The sequence below is a fragment of the Thalassophryne amazonica genome, chromosome 1 (assembly GCF_902500255.1).
Source record: "Thalassophryne amazonica chromosome 1, fThaAma1.1, whole genome shotgun sequence".
NCBI classification, from domain to species: domain Eukaryota; kingdom Metazoa; phylum Chordata; class Actinopteri; order Batrachoidiformes; family Batrachoididae; genus Thalassophryne; species Thalassophryne amazonica.
This window is the reverse complement of record NC_047103.1, coordinates 128500268-128515702: the sequence shown is the minus strand read 5'-3', so window position 1 is coordinate 128515702 and position 15435 is coordinate 128500268. Positions and strand designations below refer to the sequence as shown.

Below are 15435 nucleotides of genomic sequence, written 5' to 3'. Positions count from 1 at the left end.
ATGTTGAACCATCTTTGTTTTCAGGTCATTTGAGAGTTGTTTAGCGGTTCCCATGTTGCCACTCATTAGAAGAGATGCAAAGAGGGGAAACATTTGCAAATGGCCACCTTAAATACCCTTTCTCATGATTGGATTCACTGAGCTTACCAAGACAATTTTGTGTTCCAATAATTAGTGCTAAATGTATTCAAATCAATAAAATGACAAGGGTGCCCAAATTTATGCACCTGCCTAGTTTTGTTTAAATAATTACTGCACACTTTCTGTAAATACTAGAAACTTCATTTCACTTCTCAAATATCAGTGTGTTCATCTGCTATATGAGATATTTAACTGCAATTTCTGATCCAGACAACCAATGATTTATAAAGGAAAATCATGAAAATTATCAGGGATGCCCAAACATTTGCATACAACTGTATTTTGTGTGGTCAGCTTCATTTCATTTGTTAATATACGAGGTCTGCGAGAAAAATAACGTACCTTTTTATTTTTTTCAAAAACTATATGGATTTGAATCACGTGCGATTACATCAGCCAACCTTGAACCCTCGTGCGCATGCGTGAGTTTTTTCACGCCTGTCAGTTACGTCATTCGCCTGTGGGCAGGCTTTGAGTGAGGAGTGGTCCACCCCCTCGTCGGAATTCCTTTGTCTGACTTCTTCCTGAGAGACTGGCGCTTTGCTTTATCAAAATTTTTTCAGAACCTGTGAGGCAGATCGAAGTGGACACCATTCGAGAAATTCAGCTGGTTTTTGGTGAAAATTTTAAGGGCTGATGAGAGATTATGGAGTGTTGCTGTAGCTTTAAGGACTTCCCACGGAGCGGGAAGTTTATCCGGACATTCCACTGTTAAAGGAGATTTTGTAATGAAAGACGTGCGGACAGATTGGCGCGTCGGCAGGCAGCTGATAAACTGCTGATCCCGAGCTCTTCTGAAACTTCTCTGTTCTCTCACGACGTCCTGGGTCAACAGAGGCTTAAATCTGGAGGTTTTCTGCTCGAAACAGGCTGACGACGGCGCCTCAGAGCGCGGCGCGACGTCCCGCTCCGTGGGAAGTCCTTAAAGCGACAGCAACACTCCATAATCTCTCATCAGCCGTTAAAATTTTCACCGAAAATCAGCTGAATTTCTCAAATGGTGTCCACTTCGATCTGCCTCACAGGTTCTGAAAAAAATTTGATAAAGCAAAGCGCTAGTCTCTCAGGAAGAAGTCAGACAAAGGAATTCCGACGAGGGGGGTGGACCACTCCTCACTTAAAGCCTGCCCACAGGCGAATGATGTAACCGACAGGCGTGAAAAAACTCTCACATGCCCACGAGGGTTCAAGCTTGTCTGATGTAATCGCACGTGATTCAAATCCATATAGTTTTTGAAAAAAATAAAAAGGTCCGATACTTTTCTCACAGACCTCGTACATCCATTTCTGCATTTCAGGCTTTCAACACATTCCAAAAAAAAGTCAGAATTGGGTGCAATTTAATACCCCTGTCACACTAGACGCTGAATGAGTCCAAATGCCGTCCAAATGAAAACTTGACCTGAATTCGGGAGCTGCTGCATACCGACTGTGCGTGAATTATTCCAGGTGGCATCGGCACACATTCTGGATATTCGAACGGCATTAATACACAGGTGTCCGAATGTCTGTCCCTCCCGACTATGCCTCGAAGTTTGGCTTTTTTTCCCATTTGCCCTGATTCGGCCTCATTCGTGCTCATTGGTGCTAAGTGTGACGGGGGCTTAAGGTTAATAATGAGATTAAAAAAATGACGCTATTTCAAACAGGTGATGTGACTGCTATCATGGTTTGGTACAAAATCAGTGTCCACAAAAGATGGAGTCTTTGAAGAACAAAGATGCACAGAGGATCTCCAGTTTGTCAATGACTGCAAGAGAAAATTCCTGAAACAATGTTCCTCAATTAAAGATTGGCAGAGATGTGCATACTGTATTTCTGCTTCTACAGTCTATAATATCATTTAATGATTCAAGGGATCTGGAGGAATTTCAGTGTGTAAAGGGAAAGGGCACAAGCCCAAGATGAACACCCGCAATCTCCAATCCCTTAATTGACACTGCATCACCAACTGTTATTCATCAATAGCTGATAAAACCACATGGGCAAGGGATTACTTTGGAAAACTCTTGCCAAGCCCTACAACAGAGTTACATTCACATATGCCACTTAAAACTTGACTTTGCAAAAGGGAATCCACTTGTTAGTAGAAATGTGTATTGTGGTCAGATGAATCAGTGCTCTCGATTTTTTTTTTTTTTTTTGGAAAATAAAGATGGACACTGTATGCTCTGGAGCGAAGACAGAAAGGATCATCAAGACTGCTATCAGCAACAAGACCAAAAGCCACTTCTGTGATGGCAGTATTAATACAGAAAATACATTAAGAATTTAAAGAAACATATGCTGCCTTCAAGACCACATCTTTTCCTGGAATATTTATGCATTACTCAAAAGACAATGCAAAACCACATTCTGCACATATTACAAAGGTGTGGCTGTGGACTGGTCAGTCCTGACCTGTCCCCAAATTAAATAAAAATTCAATGACAACCCCTTACTGTTGCACATCTTCAGATGTATTTACAGAACAAACGGGACAAAATAACACTTCATCAAAAGCTTCATCAACTGGTATCCTCAATGTCAAAATGTCTTAAGTTGAGTGAGAAGGAATAGTAATATTACTAAGGGCTTTAGCGTCCAAGCGTTTTTTGAATAAAGTTGAACACAGAAAACGTTAAAGACCTTGGGTTCATACTGTCTGAAATTAAATAAAAGACAAAGTAAAAATAGTCTCTAACTTGGGTTTGTCAACCAGTGTCACTAATTTCAGTTCAGGAAATCTGATGAATTTGTATAAATTTAATAACAATTCAAGTACCACAGATCCAAACATCAAAGCTCAACCTTTTGTGATACAATCTCACTTGGAAAATTGTAAGGAATAAAAGATAATGTAAACACTATTATTGTTATGCATACCTGTATCATAATACATATTCAGGAAATAAGAGTTGAAAATCAGTGCTGGATTCAGGGTTGTTGTTGTTATACCTAATGATTTTTTGTTTTGTTTTTGTTTTTTGCTAATGATAACATTTCTTTGGACTTCATGCTGACAGTCAAGAGTGACAGATTAAGAAGACAACAGCAGACATCCACTGTACTCGTTTTGTCAACTCAATTACAGTTGAAGTAATGCAAAAATAACCAACACCTGAACACAAAGTAGTTAAGCAGCCAACAGTCTGATTACTAACTAATATGTTAGTAATACCATCTTATTTAGTTCATTCAGACTTTATTTTCAGTAAATGCTTCTGGGGAGCATTGGCATGGCTAAAAACCTTTATGCAATTTACACACTAAAGAGTCACTGACTGACCTCATGTGCTGTCAAGGTGTGCGCTGCCTTTCACTTTAGCGTTCCCAGATTTGATGTGGACTCATCATTTAACATTTCCTGTTTCAGTGTCGACTGTGCACTAAATTCCCACGAGATCCCACAAGATCTCCTCTATTGTCAATCCAGGAAGTGTCGATTTCAGAAATCCTGGGATGGAATATATTATATTTAACCTTGCGGTTTCAAAAATATTAATTTAAAAATGAAAAATCCTGGGGTGAAGATCTGATGGGAGGTATGGCAGGTGCTCCTGCCAGCCACATTGTGTAAAGTATCACACTGTAAAGTGTCTATCACACTACGACAGATTGAGGAACCGTATGAATAATAGATACGAAATTTTGGTTAAGCGACATTTACCACTGGACAAATTATTTCAATCCATTACTAATCAGTTCCACTGTAGTGTGACAGCACCTTTAAAAAACACTCTGTTCCAGAGCAGACCAAAGTAGTGGGCAGATAATAACATTACCATCCCACATTTTGACGAGCCAATATAGAGCATCGATGTCCATGTAAAGTAACGGTAACCTGAGATATGAAGAAGAGTTCATCTCCCTGGTGCACACATGTGCTGGGGGCTTTGACTGACTTTTTCCAAATGGTGAGGATTACTCAGCTCCTGTAAACACAGCCAGGTCAGAGCTGCTTGCGAAAATACAGTTATGGTAAATTAAGCATAGTAGATAAATAAAAAGTAATCAAATTATTACTTAATGTATGAACAGATATTTTTAAGTGTGTAAAATAAAGTATATACAAAGTTCACTTTCCCTACCACTAAATTTTTATTATTCATCGCAATGTTTCACTGCAGGCATCATGATTTTCCAATTAAGTTGACATTGCCCAGCCTGTCTACATATTCATTATTTGCTTTGAACTTCAGGTTGTTGATACACAGTAGAAATGACAATATCTCTCCAAACCTCTGGACCTGACTGCCTGTCCTGCATAAAAAGCAAAAATAGACGATATCCTAAGATGTAAATCGAGACATACATCAGCCACATGCTTACAGTCATGATGATCAATAATCATCCATCAGCCTTTGTGGCTCACGGCAAACAAGAACTTTGCACACATTCTTGCACACCAGCGTACACACCTGTCTGACCTGGCAACCCTGCAATTGTCTGGGCTGCAGAAACTGCAGGCTGACAGATATGACGTGCACACTTGCATTCATATACACTCTGGGGTCAAACAGCAGGGTGGGGTTGTGGAGCTCCGACGGTGATGGAGCAGCATGGCAGCCAGCCAGACTGGAAGCGGTGCTCACCCCTAGGGAGGAAAAAACCCAACCCAGAAATCCCCACCGACTTGGTCTATACCCTCAGAGAGCTACAGAGCAGCTGAGGTAATGATGATGTGGATGAAGAGATCGCCTTTCACCAACTACTCTCTCCATCTCCTGTGGACAAACTGCTGTGTACAGACACTGACTGAGTGTGGCAGACTGTGTGTTTCATTCGCTAATGAAAGTTATCTCACACCTACACCTGAGAACAATGGAGCACTGCACAGAGGAAAGCACACAACACAGGCTATTATCAGACTTTTCCCCACATTTAATTTAGATGCAAAACACATTATGATGAACCTGAACAATACTAGTCATTGAAAACTATACTCATATCAACATCAATGCTTGCTAAAGCTTAAAAAAAGACATGATAGTCTGCACTTTTGCTCATGTAGACACACTTTCAAAATTCTACAAATTAGATTAGATTTGAAAATATTAGCCGTGTAAATATCTAATTAGTTTGGACTCCGCTGGCGCAACATTCTGGGCAAGATCGCCATTTTATAAATAGATTCTAATCAAATTGGAATCTTTCATATAAAAGTAGCTATGGTTTAAAGTGGCAGTCAAACTTGGTGTATGTAAACATTTGAACCACTGACGACCTGACAGTGAACAAAAAGATGTAAATATATTTCTTTATTATTTTAAATATTTACTATTATTAAGTGAGCACTGCAGTGCAGCAAATAACATAAAATTTACAGAGGAATCCTTCAAATGGTGATACAAGCACCAAATTTGGCAAAAGTACACCTTAGTTATTATTTTTTTGAAAAAACCGAAGGGCCACTTGAATTTTCAATAGGCGGCTATGTCGGGGGCAATTGAAGAATTATATAGGGGTCAAAATATAAAAATCCTCCAGTCATATTGAAAATTATACCACATTATTTGTCTGATTGTAAAGATTCCAAAAAGGTATAGTTTGGACTATCTATGTCTGAATTCTATAGAGTTATGGATTAAAAACAAGAATGGTGACACAATGTTCAGTTTCAGTTTGTACAGGGGTCAAAAGTTAGAGTGGGTGTAGGTGATGCAAATTATTGGTTGAGTTAATAGGGTTTCAAAAAGGAATAGTTTGCACCATGTATCATGCTTAGTTATCACGTTACGGGGTAACATACGAGGTCTGTGAGAAAAGTATTATACCTTTTTAATTTTTTCAAAAACTATATGGATTTGATTCATATGTTTTTACATCAGCCAAGCTTGAACCTTCGTGCGCATGCGTGAGTTTTTCCACGCCTGTCGGTTGCGTCATTCGCCTGTGGGCAGGCTTTGAGTGAGCACTGCTCCACCCCTCTCGTCGTTGTTTCATTGCGAGGAAATGGCGGAATGATTTGGGCTTTTTTTCCATCAGAATTTTTTCAGAAACTGTTAGAGACAGGTAGCTGGAAACCATTCGAAAAATTTATTTGGCTTTCGGTGAAAATTTTACGGGCTTCAGAGAATAAGGAGTGTTACTACAGCTTTAAGGACGGTCCACAATGGCGCACGGCGCGCTGCGCTCCGAGCCACCATCGAGAGGCAGAAACCACCACATCATTTCTAAACGGATCGCAGGGGACAAGTTGGGACATGTCCAGCTCTCCACAATTTCTCTTATACTCACTCGACTGGTAAGCACTGAAAGCCGAGATAGGCATGTCCCAACTTGTCCTTTAACACTCCAAAACGGAGGTGTTCCTTTGTCTCGCTTCATCAGCGAATCCGTCATGATGCGCGAAGCCTCTGCGCGGCTTTCCATGACAAAATCTCTTGTTAAAAGTGAAATCTGCCGGAAAATGGCTGATGTCCAGCTCTTGTGATAACCAGAGAAATTACACACGACGGTCCCGGCTCCACACAGCCATCCGTTTAGAAATGATGTGGTGGTTTCTGCCTCTCGATGGCGGCTCGGAGCGCGGTGTGCCGAGCGCCATTGTGGGCTGTCCTTAAAGCTGTAGTAACACTCCTTATTCTCTGTGAAGCCCGTAAAATTTTCACCGAAAGCCAGATACATTTTTCGAATGGTTTCCAGCTGCCTGTCTCTAACAGTTTCTGAAAAAATTCTGATGGAAAAAAAGCCCAAATCATTCCACCATTTCCTCGCAATGAAACAACGACGAGAGGGGTGGAGCAGTGCTCACTCAAAGCCTGCCCACAGGCGAATGACGCAACCGACAGGCGTGGAAAAACTCACGCATGCGCACGAAGGTTCAAGCTTGGCTGACGTAAAAACATATGAATCAAATCCATATAGTTTTGAAAAAAATAAAAAGGTACGATACTTTTCTCACAGACCTCGTATGTCACGTCATAGAATTCAATGGCCGTCAACATTATTTGACTTTTACTTTAGAGACCATGCATTCAACACAGTCAAAACTATTCCATTTATTAATCCAAGTAGCTCAATCAACAATTTGCACCATTTTTTTTTCTAAAATTACAGCAACTTTAACTTTTGACCCCTGTACAAATTGAAATGGACCTTTGTCACCATTATTAAGGTTTTTATTCCATAACTTCATAACATTCAGTCATAGCCCAAATGGCACCTTTTTGGAATCTTTATGATCAGACAAATAATGTGGTATAGTTTTCAATATGATTGGAGCATTTTTATATTTTAACCCCTGTGTAATTCTTCAATTGACCCCTACGTGGCCACCTATTGAAAACTGAAAGTGGCCCATTGGTTTTTTAAAAGAGCAATGTCTAAGGAGAATTTGTGCTGGATTTGGTGCTTGTATCACCATGTGAAGTATTGTTTCAGTTATTTGATGCACTACTGTAACTGACAAAACCCAGACTGTTTGATAATGTGAAATATGTGGAGTTGGGGTAGCAGTGTGTTTGACAGTATTCAGTCAAAGTGTATGTAAATTTACAGCTTCAAATGTAGTGAGAAACAGGAGGAGAAACACGCTGCTCTTAAATGCTTCAGAGGCTGACTCGGCAGCACTTCTCATGAGGAGAACCCTCTCTCATCCCTTCCTTACTCAGACAATTACAATCCATTAGCCCCTTAACAGATCGCCAGCCAGGCTGACATAATGCTCTAACCTTGAGGAGACGAGTTGTGAGGTGCAACCTCTTCAATTCCAGTATCATATCACTATCCTACAGCAGTTTATATGACACCGACAAACAGAGGGGAGGACAAAATATGTGGGCAGTCAGGCAGAGGGAAGGAACGAAGGTGAAACAAACAGGGACAAAAATGATGGAGACAGAAAAGAACCATCACTGGTGATATGGTTCAGGTAACAAATCAGGTCTACAAAGAGATACAGAGACTTGATGTTCGAGTAAAATTAACTGTCTGACAGCATAGATTTATTCCAAAGATCCTTGGAAACACCATAACATCTTTATAAAAAAGAAAAAGAAAATCTGAACTGATTTCCTGTTTTTTTTTTTTTTCTTCTTCTTTTTGTTAAATTTGCTGTGTAAATCATGAACTTTGAAGCCAAAGCTCCCCCACACCCCCACACTGCCCCCTAAAAAGTAAGTTAAATTTCTGGTAAAAACAGCCATTTATGACCAATTGCCTTCAAACTGCTCAAACAATATTAAAGGGACACACCTTCAAAAAAATCAAAAACAATCCACTGTTTTTACATCCAGTTAAAAGGATGGAGCTAGGACATTTTACTCAATAATTCATGGTAGTTCCTTTGACTAATATACAAGCATTTATCATAGATGGTGAAAATGTTGGGCCTGGTCTGAAATGGTACTGTTAAGTGTACGTCACACTGTGATGAATGGATGAATCGTACAAGTAACAGATACAAAATACTGACACCTGTTCATGGCCGTTTTTGTCCTGCACAAATACTTTTCTCATTCATTAAATGTGTTCCTCGTCAGCTCCCGTGAAGCCTTTGGAAATTTTTGGGAATGCTCAAAACTTTGAGCAGACATCAGATGGACGGCTTCCCGGTCGTTGCAGGTTTGTTTACCGTTTTGTCCTGTACTTGTTAGTTAGCTTGATAAAATGACTATCTAGCACAGACAGTCTGTAGCCCAGGGGTCATCAGCCCTCCTCCCTTACTCTCTGCGTTTTATGTTTTCCGTGTCTTCTTGCTGCAACCACAGCCTAATAGTCAGGCCTGGGGTTTCCTAGCACTTACCTGGCTGAACACACCTGACTTAATTAGCTGTGGGTGGAGCAGGGAGAGATGGACAACAAGTAGGACAGGTGCTCTCCAGGAGCAGGGTTGGTGACCCCTGAACAAATGTGAACTGTAGAGTTTCCACAGAAATGAACCAGAAATGTCAGACAGAATGTCAGAATGACGTGTTGAGGATAATGGAAGCCCCCTCCTGAAGTGGACTGTTCCAGTCTGTGCACTTCAGCAGAGGACACCGAGTTTGAGTTTGCTCACCAATGTGATACAGACCAATCCAGTCTGTGGCATCCACTTCTTCTTTAATATCCCAAAAGATGACCAGGTGGCCTTGGCCAAGGGTCAGCTGGTATGTGGATGCTGTTAGTGAAGAACGACTCTCTGATGTCACCAGGTCTGTGTCGCTATTGGCCCGTTGGAGACCCACTCCAGCCACTTCAGGCTGAACCCCTGATGACAGACCGGAGGAGGAGGAGGAAGAGGAGGAGGATGTGGCATTGGATGACCCGACAGTGCCCTGCACTGACAGGCTGTGGAGGTTTTCGGGGCAGATTGTGTATGGCCGGGTGTGCGGAGGGCGCCGGCGCACAGCCAGCAGGTGTTCCAGGGCACTGCCACTGGCTGATGATGAGGACGATGGGGAGGAGGATGATGAGGTGGATGCGGTGGCAGCTGTTGCCATGGTTGCTACCAAGACTGAAGGGGATGAGAACCGAGGAAGTGAGGAAGAGAGCTGCTGCTGCTGCTGGTGGTGTGAGTGGGGATGAGGATGGTGGGTGTGATGATGGTGATGATGATGGTGGTGGTGAGGGGAAGAAGGGGCGGAGGAGGTGGAGGATGGTTGGGGACGAGGGCGAGGGGGAAGGACAACTGTTGTTAGGGAGGGACGAATGGTGGAAATCAGGTAAGAAGCTAATGAGAGAAAAGAAGGAAGCAACAAGAAAGAAAGGAAAGAAGTAGTTGACTTTTAGTGTCAAAGTGTCACCAGTGGACCAGAGTGAAGAATCACTGTGAATGGCTAGAAGGAAAAGGACAGATGGAGTTATCGCATGAGAAAAACATCCCTGTCTCCTTTTTTTATATATAAAGATGATCAAATAGGCTGGATATCAGTTTTTTTCAAGTACGTTTCTTTGGTCCTTCTGGTGTTCCTTTGGGCAAGGCACTCCATAGCTGCTATATCAGGCTTCATCTATGAATGTCAAGGTTGTTGATTTATCCCAGAAATCACACATATTATAAACATCAAGCTCCTTGCTCAAGGACACTCGGGTGATCATGGATCCATCATGGTGGACGCTATGAAAAAGGAAGGAGAGAGAGGTTGAAGGAGGCACGAAAGGCGATCCGATAATCCTTCATTCCATCTGTCCTGGGAGGAAGGGATGATGAGACGAGGCTCCTACAATCCACCGAGAGAAAACAGGGTGGAGGGAGGGACGATGGAGACCTAGTGGAAAAAAGAGAGAGAAGGGAGAGGGGGAGACAAAGGGAAATGAAGGTCAGTATTTCTGGGTAATATTTTTTGTATAGTGACATAAAGATATACTTGGAAGCCTCAGTTTGATTCTTTATTACTTTCTCCTTCAATAGTTCTAACAAAGCAAACTAAATCTCAAGTCATGAATTAAGATGACTGTTGAATGCTAAAATAAATTAATCAAGATGCACTCAGGCTGCTTAATGTCACACTAGATTTTGCCAGAAATGTAGATAGACATGACTTACAGCTCAACACCCTAATTAGCACCATATACTGTATGTTATCAAATCTGCGACAACAACATATGTACACCATCTGAATATAGTGCAGCAGATAACTGAAACAATTCTGCAAATGGTGATAGACACACCAACCAAATTAAGGACAATTAAATACTCCTTAGACATTACTCTTTTGAAGAAAAAAAAAAACATTGGCCACTTGAATTTTCAATAGGAAGCCAGGCAGGGGTCAACTGAAGAATTACACAGGGCTCAAAGATAAAAGATGCTCCAATCATATTGAAAACTATACCACATTATTTGTCTGATCACAAATATTCCAAAAAGGAACAGGACTATCTGTGACTGAATGTTATGGAGTTATGGGGTAAAAACAGCAAGAATGGTGATAAAAGTCAGTTTCAGTTTATACAGGAGTCAAAAGTTAAAGTTGATCCAATTTTGGTGAAACTTGCTGAAAATTATTGGTTGAGCTCATAGTATTAATAAATGGAATAGTTTTGACTGTGTTGAATGCTTGGTCTGCAAAGTAGTCAAACACTGTCAATGTTCACTGGATTTTATGACATGTGATATATGTTGCCCTGTAACGTGATAACTAAGCATGTCACATGGTGCAAACTATTCATTTTTAAAACCCTATTAACTCAACCACTTACAAGACTCATGAAGAGACAAACATTACACCCCCGCTGCCCCCACTGAGGTATAATGTAATCTGTCTGAATTCACGAGATTAACAAAAAAACTTTTATATCTGTTTGATACAAGTTGCTATGATCTTACAAACCAAAAAACAGGTCAAATATTTCAGTAACAGCACAAATGTGCAAAGAAGGACTCACTTGGAACCTCAATGCTTATACATCTGAATGAGCAGAAACATCTTGTTGACTTTTCTCAAACAATACCTTCACTTTTCATTTTCCCTCATCATTTATTTGCTCTATCACTCTCTATTCCACCAGTTGGACAGAGTTGGACTACCAATATATAGACTAGGGTTTAATTCTAGGTGTGTGCATCAGGCTATCTGCATGTCCTGAAGAGATACTTCCTCTGCATCAGCCCAGACCACCCAGCTGTAAACAACTACCAGCCTTGACATGAGAATAAATTTCAGTTTCAATTTATTTTCATTTATATAGCGCCAAATCACAACAAAGTTGCCTCAAGGTGCTTCACACAAGTAAGGTCTAACCTTACCAACCCACAGATCAAGCACAGGCGACAGTGGTAAGGAAAAATTCCCTCTGATGACTTGAGGAAGAAACTTCAAGCAGACCAGACTCAAAAGGGTGACCCTCTGCCTGGGCCATGGTAGCGACGCAATTGACAAAATTTACAGGACGGGAGGGTTGCAGAAGTAAACATCACACCCATCTCTGGATGGAGCCGCAGCTCAAACAGAGAAAAAAATGGAATCAGGCATCAGAAAGACAACAAATACAGTATAATTTGTCAGCATTAAGCAGCAACAAAAACAGAAGAAATACTAAGGTGATCGCCGGCCACTAGCCCTAAGCTTCACAAAAAGACAGAGACTTTAGATAAAGTTGAGGTGGCAGCCTGCTCTGTTTCCTAATAAAATGAATTTAAAAGGGTAAAACTGTACTATGCCAGTATGCTAGCCATATGAAAGGGAAAGTAAGTGCGCCTTAAATCTGACTGTTTTATTGACACAGGGAGATCATTCCACAGAACAGGGGCTGAACTGAGAATAAACCTAACATTCCGACGAGGATGTGTCGCAGACTCTCATCTGCTTTACACTATGGTATCTGTGGATTTAAACCAGCACAGTGGGCAGCAAGGCCTGTATAGGACTTACTTCTTGTCTTTCAAGGACACATTTTGGTTAACATGACAAGAGCTAACTGTGCCAAAATATGCCTCGGATCCTGCACCAGTCATGTCAAAATGAATCACGCCATCGCTCTTGTCCTCTTTTTCACAACCATTTTATCTTTACACACCACTCCCTCCTCCCACACAGTGTTTCCATTACGAAAGTGAACGGATGCATGCTCATGCACAGACGCATCATCCCCGGAGGTGTCTAAATTAGCTCCTGATAGAGATGGGCGTAATGGAGTGAGGCATTTACAGATAAGGTGAGGGGCAAGAGAGAGCGCTCTAAATATAAAGAAAGATAGAAAGAAAGGAGAAAGACAGGAGAGACATGGGACTGAGAGACAGAAAGAACAGACAGCATATTAGATTAAATGCACCTGCTTCAAAATATATAATAGATGTAAATTGATTCAGGATGTGAGACTTCACAACACAAACACACACACGCAAATTTGTAGCTTTATTTAATAAAGTCAAGTGAAGCCTGGGAGCATGCACATCCCCACTTTCACCACACCATGAAATTGCCACGGGAAGCAGATGGCAGTCACCCAGGCAGACAGCCAGGCCATTCTTACCACTCAAAAATGACCATCAATCTCCTGCAGCCAGGTGAAACCTGGTCTTCTCTCACCAATGGGGTCCTCAACACTGAGGCACCTGTTTCCTGGATCACGGACAGACACGCGACACATAGCCAAAATGGAGAAGCTGACACCACCTCAAAATGCAAGTGATACTTCTCAACTGAGTCCCCTTACAGTTGTGCTCAAACGTTTACATACCCTGGCAGAAATTTTTATTTTCTTGGCCATTATTCAGAGGACATGAATGATAACACAAAAACCTTATTTTCACTCATGGTTAGTGGTTGTGTGAAGCCATTTATTGTCAAACAACTGCATGTACACTTTTTAAATCACAACAACAGAAACTAACCAAATGACCCTGATCAAACGTTTACATACCCTGGGTTTGAATGGCTACAAAAGTAACCAATACTCATCTGTGCTTGCAATCTGTTTGCTTGTAATCACTGTGTGATGTTTCTGGTTTCTGAGTAATGGGGAAAGCAAAAGAACTGTCAAAGAAAACATAACTGAACTGTATAAAACAGGAAAGGGACATAAGAAGAATGCCAATCAGCAGTGTTCAGACTCTAATTAAGAAGTGGAAAATGAAGGATTCTGTTGGAACCAAACCACGGTCAGGTAGACCAACAAAAATTTAAGCAACAACTGCCAGGAAAATTGTTCGGGATGCAAAAAAACCCCACAAATAACTTCAGCTAAAATACAGGACTCTCTGGGAAAAAAGTGGTGTGGTTGTTATAAGATGCACAATAAGGAGGCACTTGAATAATAATGGGATGCATGGTCAAGTCGCCAGAAGAAAGCAATACAATCGTTAAATTGTATATTAATGATATAGGTTTGGTCTCCAAGTTGGTGCGTTGTATTTTACTTGCCAATCATATGACTGTGTTTTGTAGTGGGGATCATTTGGAACAGCTCTTGGACATGATGGAGAGGGAACTTCTAAATTTCAAAAACAAAGTATCGCTTCATCTTGGAAAAACAAAGTGTATTATATTCGGAAATAAGCCCAGGAACTTAAGTAGAAATTTACTGTTGAATGATATTGAAATTGAAACTGAAACCAAATTTCTTGGAGTATTTATTGATGACAAGTTAAGCTGGAAAACTCATAAATTATGTCAAATCTAAAATCTCAAAAGTCATTGCAATTCTGTACAAAGCACAAGACTTCCTCTCCCAGCATTCGTTAGTTGCGCTATATCATTCATTATCATATATATTCATTATCATTCATTGTCATATATGTCCCATATATGACCCACTGTGTTGAGGTTTGGGGAAACACATATAAAACAAATGCAAATCCAATATTTTTGTTACAAAAGAAAGCTATAAGAGTAATAAGTAATAAAAAATATCACGATCCAACAAACCCACGATTTGTCCATTTACACATTTTGAAATTCTCGGACTTGGTTGACTATATTACGATACAAACCACATATAATGTTAAAAATAAACTTTTGCCTTAACATGTCCAGGATCTGTTCAAAATGAGGGAGTTCAGCTATAACTTGAGAGGAACATTAGTATTTGATAGATTAAAGATTTGAACCACTGCTAAAAGTCGTGTTTCCGTAAAGGTGTCAAAATTTGGAATAACTGTTGATAGCTTTAAATCATCTGGTACTTTAGCTGGTTTAAAAAGACTTTATAAAAATATTATAATTACTCATTACAGTATGAGGAATTGGAGTAACTGAGTTTGCTACTTTTTGTTTTGTTTTGTGTGTTGTACTATTGTTTGCTCTGTTGTGGTGAGGTATTTTATTTAGCTGATTAAGCTATATTGCTCTGCTTGTTTTTTTTTTTTTTGTTTTTTTTTTGGTTGTTCTTGTTATTAGTGTGTATATATTCATATATGTATACAGCAAATGGTAAAAGGGTTGGGTGTTTATAAGCTTTTGCTTCAGCCTATACCCCTTCAGCCGCACAAAACTGGAAAACTGGAAAATGGCTATGACTTTTGTTTTTGTTTTTTGTTAAGTATGTGTGTGCGTGTGCACACCAAATAAATAAATAAATTAATGAATTCATTCATTCAAGTCATTGCTATGAAAATCCCACAAAGTATACCGCTTACAATATGCCAAACAGCACAGAGAACAAAATCATTTGGAGTGATGAGACCAAAATGTAACTTTTTAGCCACAAGTATAAACGTTACATTTGGAGAGGAGTCAACAAGGCCTGTGATGAAAGGTGCACCATACCTACTGTGAAGCACAGAGGTGGATCACTGATGTTTTGGGGATGTGTAAGCTATAAAGGCACAAGAAACCTGGTCAAAAGTGATGGGAGGATGAATGCAGAATGTTATCAGAAAAAACTGGAGGAAAATTTGCACTCATCAACCCAGAAGCTGTGCGTGGGATATACTTGGATGGTCCA

General features: G+C 40.4%; 1 protein-coding gene across 1 annotated transcript in view; it reads right to left on the bottom strand.

The window, feature by feature from the left end:
• LOC117514139 (E3 ubiquitin-protein ligase HECW2-like) overlaps positions 1-15435 on the bottom strand; it is a 193652-nt gene that overhangs the window by 106041 nt on the left and 72176 nt on the right. Inside the window, exon 2 of the mRNA XM_034174480.1 lies at positions 9125-10316. Coding sequence (XP_034030371.1) covers positions 9125-9548 — 424 coding nt within the window. The 5' untranslated portion in view covers positions 9549-10316. The remainder of the gene's footprint in view (positions 1-9124; positions 10317-15435) is intronic.